This window comes from the organism of the source record quoted next, unplaced genomic scaffold (assembly GCF_019419815.1).
Source record: "Pyrus x bretschneideri cultivar Hongxiangsu unplaced genomic scaffold, Pyrus_bretschneideri_v1 Contig22, whole genome shotgun sequence".
Taxonomy (NCBI): Eukaryota; Viridiplantae; Streptophyta; class Magnoliopsida; order Rosales; family Rosaceae; genus Pyrus; species Pyrus x bretschneideri.
This window is the reverse complement of record NW_025999524.1, coordinates 5,443,047-5,460,662: the sequence shown is the minus strand read 5'-3', so window position 1 is coordinate 5,460,662 and position 17,616 is coordinate 5,443,047. Positions and strand designations below refer to the sequence as shown.

The following is a 17,616-nucleotide window of genomic DNA, read 5'->3' as shown; positions in this document are numbered from 1 at the left end:
GAATTAGGTAAAGTAAATAATATCAGAATTGATTTTGAGTATAAAAATATAATTTTTCGTTAAAATAAACAGCACCTAACTTTTAGTTACTAAAAAAAAAAAATACCCAGCCCAAACCCCCAGATACAATCACATTGATTCTTTCAGTCTCACTCTCTTATTCATTCTTTTCATTTTTTTCGTGGTAATTCACAAATTATGAATCTCTTCTTCTTCCAGTTCTAAATTAAAAGCTCTCTGAAGGTCTCGTCTCATGGCGTTGAGATCCAACGGTCGAAATTTGTCGTTCGAGATTCTGAGAAGAAACGGCTCCCTCGACGACGAACATGACGAAGCAATCTTCTACCGAACCAACTCCGATCCCCTCCAATCCGATCAATCCACCAACGCCAAGTCCGCCCGGACAAAACGCAAGAAGAAGAAGAAGAAAGACACCCGCCACCGCCCACGCTTCCATACCCGAAAGCCCCACCGCCATCTACGGCGTCGTTTCTAACTCCTTCGATGTCAATTCCGAAACCACAAACGTAGAAACCGGCGATATTCGCGGCAACGGATTGGAATTCAATTACAGTGCCCAGACCGTGCTCCTGCCCCTCACGACGGAGGTCGTCGATCCCGAGTTTCAGAATTTGCGCGGGGCCGCCGAGTTGAGGCAGAGGACGGTCATTGGGAGCGCCGGGGGAGTCGTGGAAGAGACGGAAACGGCGTCGCCTCGTATTCAAGGCGAGGCCAAGGAGGAAAGTGTGGCGGAGGGCGGTTCGGCGAGTAAGCAAAGGAGCGAGCCCAATGGGAACGCGATCCCGAAATTGCAGACCGCCGAGTCATTGGATTGGAAGCGGCTCATGGCCGAAGATCCAAATTGTGAGTCCTTTTGCTTTTCCCTCATGCAGTTTTTGTTTACAAATTCTTCAAATTTTGATATTTATTTTGGCTTCTTCTCTCAGGTGTATTTTCAGTGGACAAGTCGCCAGTGCAGTACTTCATGGAAGAGATGTCGATTGGCAATTCGTTGCGGAGCACAACCACCCTTGGCAATGAGAAGGAACGAGAGATAGTTTACGACACCATATTTCGATTGCCATGGCGATGTGAATTGGTAATCTTTTAGCAGCACCTATCATTTATTGTTCCTTGAGAAAATGTGTGTACAACTCTGTGTTTACTGTGACCCTCTTTGCTGCAGCTTATAGATGTTGGCTTCTTTGTGTGCTTTGATTCGTTTCTGTCACTGTTGACTATCATGCCAACGAGAATTTTGATGACTGTTTGGAGGACTATACACTTAAGGTTCACTTTCCCCTTCTGGGTTTGTCTCATAATTTCGTAAAGTTGAGTTCTTTGAATTCTTTCATTTATATCGGCTGAGTCATTCAGGTGCTTTGAAGTTTGTACCACTGTAGTGAAATTTCTGTTTTCATGCTGTTTTTGTTTTTGTGTTAAATTTTGGTAAACCGTAACGAATGTCAAGATATTTACAACGTGACCTAACCATACCTGGGCAGGCAGTTTAAGAGGCCATCTGCAGCAGAGCTGTCTGATTTTGGGTGTTTTACCATAATGGCTTGTGGAGTCACTCTCTTGCAGCAAACAGGTGAGTAAGAAGATAATGGAGCTATTCTTTCACATTGTAATGTCTTATAGCAACCAGTTTGTGGATATTATTATAACCTGATGACCAGTTCCATTGATTAGAGCAATAGCTGGGTGTACTATGTAGTATACTGATTGTATTATTTATTTGTTTGCTTCCCTTAGATATCAGCTTAATATATCACATGATCCGTGGTCAAGGAACAATCAAATTATATGTGGTTTACAACGTGTTGGAGGTAATTAAGTTATTGATCGTATGATTTAAGTTTTGACACTTGTATTTCTTTTCAATTTCCTCTTCAGAACATTATGTTGTTCATCTTTTTAAAAGGCGAAAAGGCTGAGGCGAAACAAAATGTCACTGCACTATATCTTAGAAGCATAGTTGTCGGCAGCAGTCTAAGAGTTGCTTTCTTTGTACTTTGCAGATATTTGATAAACTATGCCAAAGTTTTAACCCAGATGTATTGCAAACTCTATTTAACTCAGCAGATGGTCTTGCAAGTTGTCCACCGGAAAACATGAGATTCTGGATTTGGAGATTCATTTGCGATCAAGCTTTAGCTGTGGCTGCCTCAAATATCCTTTGGAAAGATCATTTTATTCATAGATTTTTTTTTACCCCACTTTCCTGCATAATCTACAGAGTTCCTTAACTATACGTACTTATTCATGCATTTATCTTATTAGCTCAGGCAATTACTTTGTCAACCTGCATAGTTGCTCACAATAATGCCTTGTTGGCTTTGCTGGTGTCCAATAATTTTGCCGAGATAAAAAGCAATGTGTTTAAACGATTTAGCAAGGACAACATTCATAGTCTGGTATACTTTGGTGAGTTATCTTCGTGTTATTTTACGGTCCGTATGAATGACATTGCTGTTTTCTGATGCATTCCTTCTAATACACTCTTTAGTATAGTAAGGCTGCTTAACATTTGCTACAGTGTGGCCATATTTGTGCTCAACTACCAAAGTATAGATCATATCGTGGGTATAAAGATTGCAACATTTTGGTTATATATGGTTAGATCTATTCTATTGCATAGACCTAACACAACCTTGGAAGCTTTTACCTCGTCTGCTTATGATTTGTTGCATAAAAACAAATAGGTCAGTTGGCGATATTGTGTGATGATTACAGAGAAAAGCTGCAGGCTTAAATCTTAGTGTCATATTTGCTATCTAGTTTTTCTCGGGTTTAATCCTTTCATTTGATCTGAAATTTTATTTTATTTTTGGTTTCTTGCAACCAGATTCAGTAGAGAGATTCCACATTTCAGCATTCCTCTTGTTTGTTTTAGCTCAAAACATTCTTGAGGCTGAAGGACCCTGGTTCGAAAGTTTTCTTTCTGTAAGTTGACCTAGACATTTTTACGAGAAACTGTTCTTTATAAAAGAAAAAGTTTTCTCGCGCAACAAACGTTTTGATCAGTGTTTTTACATTTGCTTACTGCAGAATGCTCTCTTAGTATACGTCTGTGAGATGATTATCGATATCATAAAGCATTCATTCATTGCTAAGTTCAATAACATTAAGCCCATTGCATACTCAGAGTTTCTTGAAGATCTATGCAAGCAGGTTTTGTCTTCTCAAAAAGTTGTGGGTGCCTTTTTTTTTATTTTTTATTTTTTCTCACCGAGTGTAGGATTAAGGGATATTTAGTATGTTTAGATCATTATATTGAAATCTGACCCTCTGTTTTCATCTCGTCAGACTTTAAATATACAATCAGAGGCTTCAAAGAAAAATCTTACATTCATTCCTCTGGCACCAGCTTGTGTGGTAAGCCACTTATTATTACTTACCTTGACGTCGATTTTCATGGTCTGAAGTCATCCCCACTTTTATATGGTAGAGCAAAAAATCTATCCGTAGAAAGTTCACTAATTGCTCACAGAATCCTACAATGGGCTACAAGAATTAGGGTTCTGATATGAGATTTGAGCTGTGTTGAAAATGAAATATTCAATTTTGTGTGCAAATACTGTTATTAATATCGATAATTATGAGGTAATCCTGAACAGTACTGTCATCCTTGTTGTAGGTCATCCGAGTGCTTACTCCGGTATATGCTGCTCATCTTCCTTACAGTTCCCTTCCATGGAAACAATTTTGGATTCTCATCCTTTTCGCGATGACATATGTTATGCTGACAAGCCTCAAGGTGTTGATAGGCATGGGCCTCCAGAAACACGCCAGTTGGTACGTCAATAGGTGCAAAAGGAGGAAACACCATCTTCATTATGATTGATCGTAAAGAAGGGAAGTCTTTTGCTTTTCACACATCAGTATTATTCTGTTAATTCCGCTCAAGGAACCCCCAACGAAGAAGTTGAAGGTCGGGGTTCCTGTGGAATTATGCGCATTAGACCATCGGAGGGCTGCAAAGATGGGGATTAGGACATCATAAGGTAGAGAAACCCCTATTTAGTTTTCGGCTAGAACATCGTGTAGCCTCTGTAGTCTAGTTATGCATGGTTATTACCATCCAATTTTGTTACAAGACAAAGGTTTACTTGCTGCTTCGGGACAGGACTGTATAGAAAAGGTAATGTAAGATATCGTGAAACCAACAGTAATTTCCGCTGTTTAGAAACACTTTTCAAGCATACCCTTATGCTGCGTATCGAACTTTTGACCTATCATAATCCTGATCATTATTTTTTAAGACAAATGGACTAATAATTCAAAGAAGGGGACGAGTTTTACCATCATACTTGCCCCCTTGCTCAACTTTTGGGAAGATTGTTGTGTGTGCACGCCGTATAGGTCAGGACACCTGACTTAATTGGGGTATGCAAGGTGTGAGGTTGGCTAGCGTCAAATGCGGGAATTCCCCTTTTTCAAAACAAGGTTTGGGACAACCGACGTGATTCAAATGTTCTGGACTAAAAAATTAAGAAAATTAATGAAAAGAGTTTGAAAATTTTGAGTTCTAACGATAATGATAAAATAAAAGGTAAAATGAATAGTATTAGGATTGATTTTTTAATGTAAAGATATGATTTTTTTACTTTTCGTTAAAGTTTTCTAAAAAATTTCTTCAATTTTGAGGCTTTATTAATGTTTAATTTCAGACAGAAAAATAAAATTACTAAATATGCGCCAAACGATTGAAACGATTTCAATAAATTTAAAATTTTTATCTTTATAAGGTCGGACGATTGACGAAATTTTAATAAATTTTCATCTTTATCCGTTTGAATTTTTGTTTTTTATTTTTATTTTGTTGACTGATAAAGATGAAAAATTATTGGAGACGGATAACCGTCCAAACTGTTTGGTACATTTATGTTGCCTAGTGAGCACGATCCACTTCTGAGGCAAATACTACAACTCTGGCTGGGCATATAGGTAATTTCATGTATTCCTATATTTTATATAGTATCATAAAATCTAAAACCAAAATATATACGAATATTCTGTATAATGTTGGAGTAAATTTAGGAATTCTCTTTAAAGTTTAGTGAGGCTACGAAAGTCAATGACTTTTTTTTTTCTTTTGACTTCCTTTGTTTAGAACATCCGATAAGAAAGAATATATATATATATATATATATATACACACACACACACTAACTTAAATGGAAACAATGGACAAAATAAAATATAATATATGAAAAGTTAAAAATAATATGTATTTATCAAAATACATTTAATTTCGTAGCACTTTCACTTGGGTTTTTACCGGATTGAAAGTTATTTTTGATACTTGCTTATTCTTTATTTTTCTTTTTTTCAAAAAAAAGATTGTAACGATTTCCATTGGGTTAACAAAATGTGGCAATATTTTGCTTATAAAATTAAATCAAAATTGATGCTTCATGAAAAAAATTAATAAAAAGGCTCAAACAATTATTATTAAAAAATAAAAACAAATGGAAAATAAAAAGGGACAAAACGGCTCCGAAAATCTCGCTTATTTCGGCGGGAAAGGACGCAAAGCGATAAGAAAATCTCACTCAGTAGGGTTTTGCGTAACATGGCCCCATAAGAAAATCCCACTGACCTAATTATTTTATTTACAATTAAGTACGATAATTAGTAATAATTTCTCAAAACTACAACCGTCGGATTCCATTTGAGTTTGATCCGACGGATATACAGCATTTAGCTTCCCGCGGAGTGCAATTAAGTGGGAAATTGGACACAGCTCTTTGCCTGCCTGCTTGGATAAAGGGAGTTCCCATTTATTTCTACTTTCCTATAACATTGTGAATTCTTCAATCTCATTCACTTCTCCTCTCTCAATTGCTTGCTCACAACCCTTGTGGAGGTGGACTTGTTTGCAATTTTTGCAAAATCTTTCATGTTTTTCTCACGTACTTTTTCAAGTATCGACTCCTGCAATTACAGAAAATTCAATTTCTGTCCATACAAATTGAAGAAATGGTAAGATTTTGAGTTCTTTCGATGAGTTTTGCTATGATCATTGTTATTTTCGATTTGATTGTTTGAAGTTACTGGGTAAAATTTATGTAAATTGATCAAAATTTATGATATTTGGTTGTGATTTTGTGAATTTGCGAATTTGATTGAATGGTTTTTGAGTTTGAAAGATAAACAATCAAAGTAATGATCTTTGGTTGCGGGTTTTGTGAATTTTTGAAATTGATTGGATGGTTTTTGAGTTTGAAGGACAAACAGTCATCGTTTTGATCAAAGTTATGATCTTTGGTTGCGGGTTTTGAGAATTTGTGAAATTTGATTTGATGGTTCTTGAGTTTGCAGGCTTAGCAATCAAAGTTATGATCTTTGGTTGCGGGTTTTGTGAATTTGTGAAATTTTATTGAATGGTTTTTGAGTTTGACGCTAAGCAATCAAAGTTTTGATCAAATCTATGATCTTTGGTTGTGGGTTGTGGATTTGATTGAATGATTTTTGAGTCTTGATTTTTTTTTTTTTTTTTTTAATTAAGTTTTGATGAATCTGTGATTGCTACATGTTTGTTGAAAGGTGTCTTGAAGTGGGGATGTGTTGGTTTTGTAGGTAGGCTGCAAGGTTTGCATAAAAAACAGTACAGATAATTGGCTTAACACCCTTTTGCTTAGCAAATTCTTCGGTTCCTGCGGTGTTCATCAAGATCTTCGAAAAAACGAGAAGAATGTCTTCTGCATAGACTGCAGCCTCCTCCTCTGCAGGCATTGTATGACATCTCATTGCCTTCACACAAAGTTTCAGATCTGCAAATACGTTTATCATGATGTTGTTCGCCTTCAAGAAATTCAGAAGCATCTTGACTGCTCTAAAATTCAGGTTTGCTTCCCCACTCTTTGTCTTATACAACTCTCAGCAATTGTATGTGGATTTCATGATTGTAGGTGAAAATTCGTATGTGATTTCATTTGTTAAGTTCATCGCGAAGCTCGCCTGCCTTTTCGATCGTAACATCAGTCGCAATTACTTGTTACTGTTGAATTGAATGTTCTGTATCTCAAACAATGACAACTTAATGTTTACAGACATATAAAATCAACGGAGAGAAAGCTGTGCATCTAAATCCTCGTCCTCAATCCAAAGACGCCAAACCATCAACGAAAGCAAAGTTCGGTGCTTCCTGTGAAGCTTGTGGGAAATATCTACAGGACATGCCAAATCGCTACTGCTCCATCGCGTGCAAGGTAATTGTTGTCGCCTGTCAGTACCAAATTTTCGACTTCAATTTCATGTTTCACACTCCATTGCATGTAAGGGATCAAGAAACATTTGCTTGTTTCACATTTCAGGCATCGGTAGTTTCAGTGACGCCGAAGGACCACCAAAGTCACGAATTCATCACCGTTGCAGTACCCCAATATGCTGAATTTTCGCTAAAAGGTAACTACTACAATTCGGAAACAAATATGAGCGAAATGGAGTCGTCCTCTATCTCGTTAGCGGAGTCATCTGAGGAGATGAATGCTTGGGTGTGTTCAGCATTGAAGCCGAGGAGGCTTTTGCACAAGAGGAAAGGCATTCCTCACAGAGCTCCTCTCTGCTGATGCCTAAACATGTTCAATGATATTTTTGCTTCCTTTTTTTTCTCTTATAAATTATTGGTTAATGTCCAAGCATTAATAAATCCGCAAAACCAGAGCTATGAAAATGAAATATATCTTTCACAAAACAAGATTAGTGTAAGGTTGATGAAACGAGAACGTTGGCAAAGTCACGTGATGCTGTGTGAGAAACTTTGAACATGTAACGTCATGTTATTGATTCAAACTGTCACATTGACGCTCCAGAAGTCAATATCTTTTTGAAATTGATAGGTTTGTGATGGATTCGTGTGCATTATGGCAACAGTCTTTAGTTTATGTCTTGTTATGGATTGTGGCAGACAGAAAGATAATGATTTGCTACACAGATCGTATTGTAATTTTATGCATGTTGCACATGGATGATGGATCACCAACTTTTTCTCATGTTTTGTTTGCTTGGCAATTGCCAGGCTTGTGGGATCAAAGTAGAATCAATCACATGAGTGTAATTTTTTTCCACTTGCTGAAGTGGAAAGCTGTTTTGAAACCTGCTTTTGTTGAAAAGCACTTTTGGATTCTAGCCTCCATAATCATTAATCCATATCAATCCGAAATTGGTTTTGTAGAACTTTTGAATTGGAAGGCCAGTTACCAACAATCACAATCAGAGAAATAGGGATGTCTCGCACTGAACGAGATCAACATAAGATCATGTACAACCGTATCCTAGAGATCTTTATGTTTTATATACAAGTGATATTCAATAACTATTTATATACCAGCGAGTTGGAGCCCGCTTCATTGTAGCGAGCTCCAACTGACAACGAGTTGGCTACTCACCGCCCAAAATCGGACACCCCAATCGCGATTCCCGAACTTCCCGCTGATAGCAAAATCAAAACACCATTAACAAAAAATAGAAATTAACCCTAAAAATAAAAATCAAATAAAAATAAGAGAAAAACAGGAACAAAAATACTACAACACAAGGACGTGCAATTCCCTCTCGATTCTCGTACAAAAATATACCCAAATGTCGGTGAGTTTTTCCTTTTTATTTTCCTGAAAATATTGTTCGTAGCATTCGTTCTTTGTGTTGGATTAGATCAATTGGTTTTTCATGATTTTCATATCTTTGATTGAACGGACAAGAATTCTTGGAGCTAACGGAAAACTTGTTGCAAAACCGAATTCAGTGGCTTTCTAGAATTCATACACGCGATCTCATTTAGTGAGATAAAGCTTGGTGGTTGTTGTTGTTTGATTGAACGAACATCTCTTTGTTTTTGGTGTTTGACGCAATGTGCTAGTTATTTTAATCTGTTTGGTTGCTGGGAAAATGCGGGAAAACAAGATATTTGTCAAGTTTGGAAATAATTTTTGCCTCCAATTCCAACGATTAATTTCCATTCTCCCCTGAAATTATTTAATTCAGAACTTTCTGTACAGATTCCGGCGGAACCTGCAAATGATGGGATTGAAGCAGCTCCCCAGTCGACAGCTCCCACACCAATCTCCACGAACATAGCCCCAAATGTGAGAAAACCCAACCTTTTGTATTAGCATTCATCGCGAAATTCGTGGTTGTTTCCCTTTTTTATACTATCATATGCTAAATTTATTTTGTAACCAAAATAAGTATGCATTTGTGTACGTTTCTGCAACTATATTAGCTAGAGCGGATGTACTCCTCCTATAAAGCCGATTTCAAATTCCCGCTCCATATTTAAATTTCGTAATACTACATTCTGTTTTGGACTAATTGAACATACAAATATTTACTCGGTTGGTTTTCATACGCAGGTAAAGTCAGTCAAAGTAAGCAACATCTCGCAAGCCATTTCCGACAAGGATATCAAGGAATTCTTATCATTTTCCGGAGATATTCAACATGTTGAGATGCAACGGTACACATTTTTTAGTTATGTATGTGACAGATTTAGTACGTTCGCGATTCTGAAGATTTCGGTGTTGTGTTCATGCAGGGAAACTGAAAATACACAGCTTGCCTACGTTACCTTCAAGGAAGCACAAGGAGCAGATACAGCAGTTCTTTTGTCGGTAAGTTCCTTTTCGATGCTTTGCTTGTTTCCCTAGATGTTAGCCGAGCCTAATGCAGAAGGCGTTTTTTTACTACTAGGGGTGTTGTTTTTCTTTTAATTCAGGGAGCCACCATAGCAGATCTTCCTGTCACCATTACAACTGCCAAGGATTACAAGCTGCCTCCTGAAGCTATTCCGCTCCCATCAAGCCCGGTAAATACCATGGCATGCATCCATTTATGTGTCATTTATCTTTCAACCATTTAATCTTGCGGGACATAAACTTGGAGACAAGATTTGATGTGCCTAAAACTTGTCATGTGTGTGTGCGCGCTTCAAATGAGTGGCGTTTCTTACTATAATGTATTCACCTTTGAAGGAGAAAAAGCCAGCTGCTGCTAGTTCTGCTGTAAAGAAGGCAGAAGATGTGGCCAGCGCTATGCTTGCCAAGGGATACATCTTAGGAAAGGATGCGATTAACAAGGCGAAAGCGTTTGACGAGAGGCATAAGTTGACGTCAAATGTCTCTGCCACAGTCGTTTCAATTAACGAAAGGATGGGGCTGATGGAGAAGCTAGGTGCTGGAAGAGCTGTTGTCAGCGAAAAGGTGAGAGAGATGGATCAAAAGTTCATGGTATCTGAAAAGACAAAGTCTGCCTTTGCTGTTGCCGAGCAGAAGGCAAGCAGTGCGGGATCTTCTATCATGAGCAACCCTTATGTATTGACCGGGGCCTCATGGGTTTCTAACGCACTCAGCGCAGTTGCAAAGGTGGCTGAGGATGTGGGCATGATGGCCAAGGAGAAGGTGGAGAGCACCGAGGAGGAAAAAATGGAGATAATGCACAGGCAGAGGACAGAGGTCATCACTGACTTTGCACAAACCCATCTTGACGAATCTTCTGCCCCGGAGCCTCCAGTTGCTCCAGTCAGTTCTCCTGATGATACAAAGCCCGGTGTTAAATGACCGATGTGCACAAATGAATCATTTTTCGGTTTCTCTGTATCATATGGCTTCATACAAGGATTCTGTTGCATTATTGCATACAAGGATTCTATACTGCACAGCCTTATTCGGTAGGAATGTAATAGCCGTAAATATGATAATTCTTCAAAGTTCTGCCTTTTAATACGAATTCAGGAATCTTAAATGTCCCACATCGGTGGGTTCAAAGAATTACCCTACTTTAACTAATACCGAGGTATTTTATGGTAAAATCTCATACCAGACAGATTAAGCAGGTGGTAAAGTTGGGAATAATGTCGGTGTCGTTAGAGTCACACCTAACGGATTGGGCAAATTGTAAAGTTGGAAACAGTATCGGTGTCGTTAGAGTGGGACAGGCCTGGCGATCTAAAAATCTAACATGGTATCAGAGCCACGGTTCGGGTCCGTACAATCGAATGAGCTTATCACCTGGAAGGAAACAAGTCTGAATGCAAGACAATAAGCTTGTCACCCAGAAGGAATGAAGTCTGAACTCTTAAGAAGACACCAATGCCTAATGTTTTCACCAGAAAGAACCGGTCCTTCTCTAACAAGGCTGCACACAGTGCAGCCATTGTCTAAGTGGACAGGGGAATACCTTGCAAAGAAGTTGATCGGACTTTAGAACATACGTACTTTAACAACCACTATAGGCTCTGTCAAATGTAGCAAATTGGAGAAATGAAAATACAACAAGACACGCGATGATAACAAACTGAATTTTATGATATCATAATTCATCCATTCCTCTATGCATTCGCGTAGATCATCGCCTTCTGTCCTCACATGAGTCTGCAAAACCATGAGATTGCGTCGATGAGAAATTGAGAACTGGATTTGTTCTTCACGATAACAGAACCCCATCGCTCCATTACTCGTTGACGGGGACGCATCATGATTACCTTCTAAAGAAGCCTGGTTGACAAGCGTTGCGAGCATTGTTGAGAGACGAGTACATAACCGGAGAGATCTGAGGTTGCCCCTGGTGACGGAGCACTGACCGGAGCTCCTTCTTCGCCTCCAGGAACCGCGTCGTTTCGAGGTTCTGCAGCGCACAGATAGATTTGCACTTCATTTTTTCAAGAGTAAATGGCAGCAATGTAACTCAACTTTTAAGTCAATTGAAACAATGGTCATTCAAATAAAAATCTATTAATATTGGTCTCTCGACTCATCAAAACGTACAGCTATAATCCATCAAATTTAATCTAACTGGAGAAATGGTCCATCGACTTTAATCCAATTTGAGAAATAGTCCATCAACTTTAATCCAATTATAGCAATAGGTCATTCCAACATAATTCATTTTGACAAAATTTTGACGAAGTTGAAGAAAATGATCATAACTACACATTTTAATGACTTGAGGAACTAATAATAATAAATTTTTAATTGAAGAACCATTACTCTAATTTGATTAAAATTTAAAGTTCATTGCTAAAATTTATTTTTATATTTTTTTTAATTAAGTTTGAAATTAGAATTTGTGAATTTGCAGAGAGTTGGTGCGACGGCTGTTTTGTACTTGCATTGCGCGCCTCATTTACGTCAATGTGGGCTTGATGTGGTACATGGGCCGCCCACTTCACCGCTAATTAATACCAAAGGCCCAGGCCCAGTAATTGGTGAAATTCTCCCACCCTGTTACCAACCGTTCAAACTCTGAACAAACCAGAAAAAACGATCTCTGTCAAATAAAATTATAATTTGGTACCAAAATCAAGATTAAATCCCTAACATCTACCCCAAGTTTCGCTGTGTCATGTAGATATCGTCGTCAACCTTTGGCAAATTAAGGGAATTCCAAACTCGCATTTACCTGTCGTCGTTTGAATTCAGCAGATAACGAAATTAGGGTTTTCAATTTCTAATCCAACTATTTGATTCCGCCATTAAATTTGGAAGGGGAAAGTATGGGCCTGTCGTCGGCCACTACTACGGCTACCGCTCCAGAAGGGGTGCAATTGTGCATATTCGATTTGAGGAGGGGTCAGAACGAAGGGCAGGAGTTGGACAAGATACTCTTCTTCTTTCCAGCTGATTTGCCCTTCTCCGCCCAGTTCTCTGTGATCGGGCTCAGTGAAGGACTCATCACATTTACAAGGTTTCTTCTTTTTTTGTTGCAATTTCATTCTATTTTTGGGGTTTTAGTTTTTAATTAGAAGAATTTGGGTGTGTTTTGTGCAGAATCTTCTCTCCTGAGGCTGCTTGCGAGGCCATTGAAGCAGAGAGGCATTCCCATGTCTTTCACGAGGCGGAACCCGATATCTGGATGGTCATGGTGAGCTCTCGTTTCTTCAATTCCAGTTATAATTTCGATTATTCTTCAGTTAAGTTCGAACACCCCCCCCCCCTCCTTTCCCGCGGTTTAGATTAGATTAGAATCATTGCTCTACATTGTGGTAGGTAGTGGAGAAAAACAAGGAGTTCGAACCAATTTGGAGAAGTGATGCATTGAGAAAGGTTCTCAAGGAAGTACATTTGCTTTTCGTGATGTTTCATGGATCGATAAGAGCGTTGCTTGATAAGGACCCCGGTGGGGGACTCACTCGTTCCCATCTGTACCATTTCGTCATGGACTATCTCGGTGGTAAGTTATCATACAGTTGCGTGCCTACTACTTGCACTAAAGTCCAGTTTTATTTTGTCTTTGGGGTTAGAATTTCATTGTAAAGTCACTAATTGCCAGCATTTCTAAAGCGGTCTCCATTCGATGAGTGCTGCTGGGGTAATACTGAAGTTGCTGTATCGTGCCCTCTCAATTGGAATTTTGTTCCTGAGTAATGCTGAAGTTGCTGTATCTCATATGTGTGGTTTTACTCTCTGCGGCAGATTTTCTGGTTGGGAAGAAACTGCTGCTACCTTCATTCCGTGACGCTTTAAATGAGCGTGGAACTGTACAGATGCTTACTGTAGGGCGGGAAGCGGCAATCGAAGTTCAGGTTTGTTTTCAGAATATATTTAAAATTATATGTTTCTGGAATACTTAAGGCTTTTTCACATTCTGGCCAGAACGGTTATGCTGTAATTTTCATCTTATTCAATTTCTGAATTATACTGTAGATTCATCGGCCTTAACTTTTAATCCAGTGCTTCAATAGTCATTACCATTAGGAACTTATCTATTATCACTAACAGTCCTATTATCTTCCTTTTAGCCAATTGGTATTGTTCAAAACTCTACGTCTCTGTGCGTGTAAGGGCTTTCACCTTTATTCCAACCTGACTTCTAAGTTCTACCCGAACCTCCTAATTCGTGTTTTTAGTTGTTAATGCAATATGGTATATTTGTTTCCATGTATTTTCTAATGGTTTCATTTGTCTTTGCAGTCGCTTGTCAGGGTACTTGAATCGTGTGCTGGGAACATGCCATGTCACTCACTAATCTTGTTTCAGGACCTCTTGGTGTCCACGACACTTTCTCCTGTATGATTTGATCTTAACATTGTTGGTTTTTTAATCATTTCATATGCCATTGTGTTTTAGCCTTCAAGTTCAAGAGAACCTTAAGAACTGAGATAAAGTTTACTTTTTGAAATTTATTTTGGAAATGCTAACTTCTGTGAATTTTGTTATCCTATTTTTGTTAGGATGATACCGTAAACCTCTTTGCATATGCTGTTTTAAGGTTGACTCCCCGTGCATTATCCTCTGGAGTAAGTTCCTGGTCCTATTTACGCAAGGGAGCTACATCGCATGTCTCCTCAAGTTCTAGCTTGGCCCGTCCTGGTTCTATTCCAGAACAATTGCATGGCTCACTTGGCAACTCTCCTGCTGGAGATAACAGTTCTCGAGTCGTACGGCCCTTGCAGCCTGATAAGTGGTCCAAAGGAAAGGATGGTTTTCTTGTCAGTGATATTTGGGGTGCAGACGCTAGTACTGGAACGTCTGCCACCCCAACAGTTTTGCTTCATCAAACAGAGGAGAGAATGTATCTGTGTGCCCATCAGCATAAGAGCCTTACCTTAATTTTTCTTCTTCCTGTTTCTTCGGTACTAAATGGTGATCAAGGTGTTTCTGCAGTGAAGCAGCAAGTTCTTGAAAATGTGAGCTTTCTATCTCTGCTATTAACTGTGATGCTTATGTTATCAAACAGCCTCTCTACATTTAAACTTGTCATTGGCATTGTCATGTGAAAATCATTACCAAAATCAATCGAGGTCAAGAAAGATGAAGTGACATATTTTTAATTTATGTTCTTGTTTATCGTTTACCAGGTATCCCTAAAGCTGTTGAAAGTTGAAGAGAAATTATCAAAAGGATGGGGTGGTGAGAATGCATATCATGTTAGTGGATATCGGTATTTACTAGCAGATGGAGACAGAAATGTATCCAGGGCTTCTCCACCAGGAAAAGTCACAACCCTTACCAAGGTAAAGTATCCCGCCACAGTTGGCTTGCTTTCTTCTTCTGCACAGTTCCTGCTAAAAGGTAGCTGTTTGGTTAAGGATCTTCACCTTGTTCACTGCATCAAAAATTGTATGATTGTAATCCCTAGCCGCAGCTAATAAATTATGGGTGAGATCTTAGGTCATCTCCAATGGAGAGGGTTAAAGGTCTAAAAGCCAAAAAATGGCCTGATTTGCCCAAAAACTCATCTTCAACCCATGGCTAGGCTATAATTCTATGTAGCCCACCAGTCCATTATTTTGGCAAAAGGGGCATCAGGCTAGCCAAATGTAACCCCCTTCTTAGCCCTATTTTTGGGCTAAGCTCCTCAATTGCAATAATTGATTCAAATTCAAAGGCTAGATTAAAAAAAAAAAAAAAATCCAATGGTAGTTAATTAAATTAACTAATAAATTTATAGTATAAACTTAAAACCAATAAATTATTGAGGGGGCTATGTTTAGCCCCTTCGGTTGGATATGACATATGACTATGGCCTAACACTATTTATTTATAAAAATAAAAATAAAAAAAATAAAAAAAAATTGTAGGGCTATAATTCTAGACGGAGCTACGTTTAGCCTTTTCAGTTGGAGTTGGCCTTAGTCTTAGTCGTCACTGACCAGACTAGATCTCATCAAATTTATGCTGATTTATTGCTCCTATCTATTGATTCCAAGTTGCCCATTTTTCTTGTCTGTGGCAGGGCTCCTTACTTGCCTTAAGTAAGATCAGAGAAGAAGTTGATTTGGAAAAAAGTAGAGCGAAATCGGATTATGCTGGTCACGAGAAAGAATTGGAAATTAGCATCAGGGCGAAAAACAATGCTTGGGTTATCGCTCGGGTTACAAGAGGGAAGGAGCTTTATATGGTTCTAGAGAAAGCCAACGAAACACTTCTTTATGCCTCCGATGCTGTTGAGAAGTTCAGCAACAGGTACCGCACATTTCCTTCAATGCTGCAACTAGTTGCAATACATGAATTTCAGATTTTCTTTTTCTTGGATCACTCGTGATAACAATGCGCTAGAGCATATGTACTGAATCGTTATTTTCGTTGAGTTGTGCAGGTACTGCAATGGAGTTTTCTCGTTGAATTAGAGTAAATTTCTTGTTTTTGAGATGTATACTAAGATGGTACAACGAAATGAGAGGTCCGCCATACATGCTCATTGCTCAGTATTGTGTTATTTCCTCCTGGCTCTGTGCACCTCACGACGAACCAACCGTTGGACCTCAGCACTGTAAATTTCTGTGACATCACACTTGCAAGGAGAAATAAATATCATTTCAAATTACGTTGTCATGTATTTTTCTGATATGTATTTGCAAGTGTTTTTCGGTTTGCTATCAGTCCATTCTCTATGATCGTGCCTTTCAACGTTGGGGAAGAGTTGCGATGCCCCCTTGGGACTGCTTCTGGAAGGCCTGAAGCGCTTTTTGGCAACAAAAAAACGTCTATGACAACGTTCGACATAAATTTCTTTTAAAAAGTTAGGGTAATAGCAACGCTTCCTGAAAAAGCACTTTCATTGTATTTTCAATTGAAATTTCAACATGTTAGTAAAAAAAACGTTCATGAGCAAAAATTTTCCTACATGGACAGTAAAAATGAAAGAAAAAATGATACAAAAAGGGAAAGCCAAGAATAATAAGTGCTTTTAGTAGAAGCAGTTGCCTCCATCAGAATCTACACAAGCTTGTAGTAGCGGTTGTCTCCGGAGACGAACGAAAGAAATTGAGAACACCAATAGGTACCCCAGAGCTGACAGACGGAGTTTTAGTGTTGTGTTTAACATCCTGATCGGTGGGTGACGTGCTTCCATTTTCATCTTGTTCTTGATGGTGGTGGTGTTCGTTTTCGTCGTCGGGATCTTCAACTTCATCAAGCATGACTTGTTGGAACCACAAGCTCATCTCTCTGACCCGGTTCTTTAGCCTCGCAAGCCTCTGTCAATCTCTAAGAACCGACGTATTGTCGTCCTCGTCACTGCCGGAGACGGTTTTCAGTGAGCGAGGATTGGGAACGGATACGGAGCGGTGGAGTTTGGGCTTCGGATTAATGGTTGAGGCAGAGGCGGCAGCGGAGGCATTACCGGTTGGTGGGGCAAGCGGTGGTGTAACCGTGACCGTGGGCTCCGGATGAGACTGGGGAGGCGGAGGAGTTGGGTTGAAACAGAAGGTATCGGAAATGCAGCGGCGGAGAAGAGGAGAAGGAGGATGAGGAGGGTGAGAGAGCTTCTCTTTCTTGGGGTTGGGTTGGGATAATGGTGGAGATTGGGTGGGCGACCGCCTCTTCAATGTTTTCACGGGATTCTTGGGATCAGCAGCGGAGGAAGACTTGAAGCTGCTGCTGTCGAGGCGGAGCCCGGACAACCGATTCCTCACAGCCGCCGTCTCCTCCACTGTGTACCCTTCTTTTTCCCTTTCTCCAGTGCAGTCCGCCATTGATTATCTGGACAATGTATTGATTTGCAAGGGAGGGAAGGAAGTCTCTGTTTCTCTCTGCCACCTGAATATCTAACGTATATATAAGGCCGACGAATCAACCATCGAGGGTTGACGATGATAGAGCCCCGTTAGGCGCCAAAACGAGGGGATTTGGATAATGCTTTGCTGGTGTAACAGCTAATTAACTTAAT

General features: G+C 39.3%; 4 protein-coding genes across 5 annotated transcripts; all 4 read left to right on the top strand.

Moving 5' to 3' along the window:
- The first annotated feature begins 175 nt into the window (after positions 1-175).
- LOC103943097 (protein POLLEN DEFECTIVE IN GUIDANCE 1) lies at positions 176-4,210 on the top strand. The gene is given in 12 exon segments (XM_009353295.3): positions 176-427; positions 429-864; positions 948-1,099; positions 1,187-1,290; positions 1,506-1,594; positions 1,759-1,832; positions 2,025-2,175; positions 2,263-2,430; positions 2,852-2,949; positions 3,055-3,177; positions 3,313-3,381; positions 3,644-4,210. Coding segments are annotated over 12 exon segments (1,845 nt in total). The 5' UTR covers positions 176-253; the 3' UTR covers positions 3,851-4,210.
- A 1,548-nt stretch (positions 4,211-5,758) lies between these two features.
- On the top strand, positions 5,759-8,003 carry LOC103943099 (protein RGF1 INDUCIBLE TRANSCRIPTION FACTOR 1). Its single transcript, XM_009353296.3, has 4 exons — positions 5,759-5,991; positions 6,589-6,855; positions 7,062-7,220; positions 7,326-8,003. The coding sequence occupies exons 1-4, from the start codon at positions 5,989-5,991 to the stop codon at positions 7,578-7,580; spliced, it is 684 nt and encodes a 227-aa protein (XP_009351571.1). The 5' UTR covers positions 5,759-5,988; the 3' UTR covers positions 7,581-8,003.
- Positions 8,004-8,936: 933 nt separating this feature from the next.
- On the top strand, positions 8,937-10,682 carry LOC103943265 (binding partner of ACD11 1; the record flags this gene model as incomplete). Its single annotated transcript, XM_018646436.2, has 5 exons — positions 8,937-9,095; positions 9,363-9,466; positions 9,545-9,620; positions 9,725-9,814; positions 9,981-10,682. Coding segments are annotated over 5 exons (1,014 nt in total), but the record flags the coding sequence as incomplete, so codon positions are not given.
- Positions 10,683-12,266: 1,584 nt separating this feature from the next.
- On the top strand, positions 12,267-16,272 carry LOC103943100 (vacuolar fusion protein CCZ1 homolog B-like). 2 transcript variants are annotated; one of them, XM_048584921.1, is made up of 10 exons: positions 12,267-12,690; positions 12,774-12,867; positions 12,993-13,176; positions 13,276-13,314; positions 13,419-13,528; positions 13,917-14,012; positions 14,177-14,632; positions 14,804-14,959; positions 15,682-15,911; positions 16,045-16,272. In XM_048584921.1, exons 1-10 carry the CDS (start codon positions 12,500-12,502, stop codon positions 16,073-16,075), a joined length of 1,587 nt encoding a protein of 528 aa, XP_048440878.1. In that variant the 5' UTR covers positions 12,267-12,499; the 3' UTR covers positions 16,076-16,272. The 2 variants fall into 2 exon arrangements, with proteins under 2 accessions (XP_048440878.1, XP_009351574.1); XM_009353299.3 differs by lacking the exon at positions 13,276-13,314 and having other exon boundaries at positions 12,268-12,690.
- The last annotated feature ends 1,344 nt before the right edge of the window (positions 16,273-17,616 follow it).

Coding starts and splice junctions, on each gene's coding strand:
- LOC103943099 (XM_009353296.3), top strand. Junction 6,856..7,061: donor TTGACTGCTCTAAAATTCAG/GTTTGCTTCCCC, acceptor TAATGTTTACAG/ACATATAAAATCAACGGAGA. Junction 7,221..7,325: donor ACTGCTCCATCGCGTGCAAG/GTAATTGTTGTC, acceptor TTCACATTTCAG/GCATCGGTAGTTTCAGTGAC.
- LOC103943100 (XM_048584921.1), top strand. CDS start 12,500: ATGGGCCTGTCGTCGGCCACTACTACGGCTACCGCTCCAGAAGGGGTG. Junction 14,013..14,176: donor TGTCCACGACACTTTCTCCT/GTATGATTTGAT, acceptor TATTTTTGTTAG/GATGATACCGTAAACCTCTT. Junction 14,960..15,681: donor AAGTCACAACCCTTACCAAG/GTAAAGTATCCC, acceptor TGTCTGTGGCAG/GGCTCCTTACTTGCCTTAAG.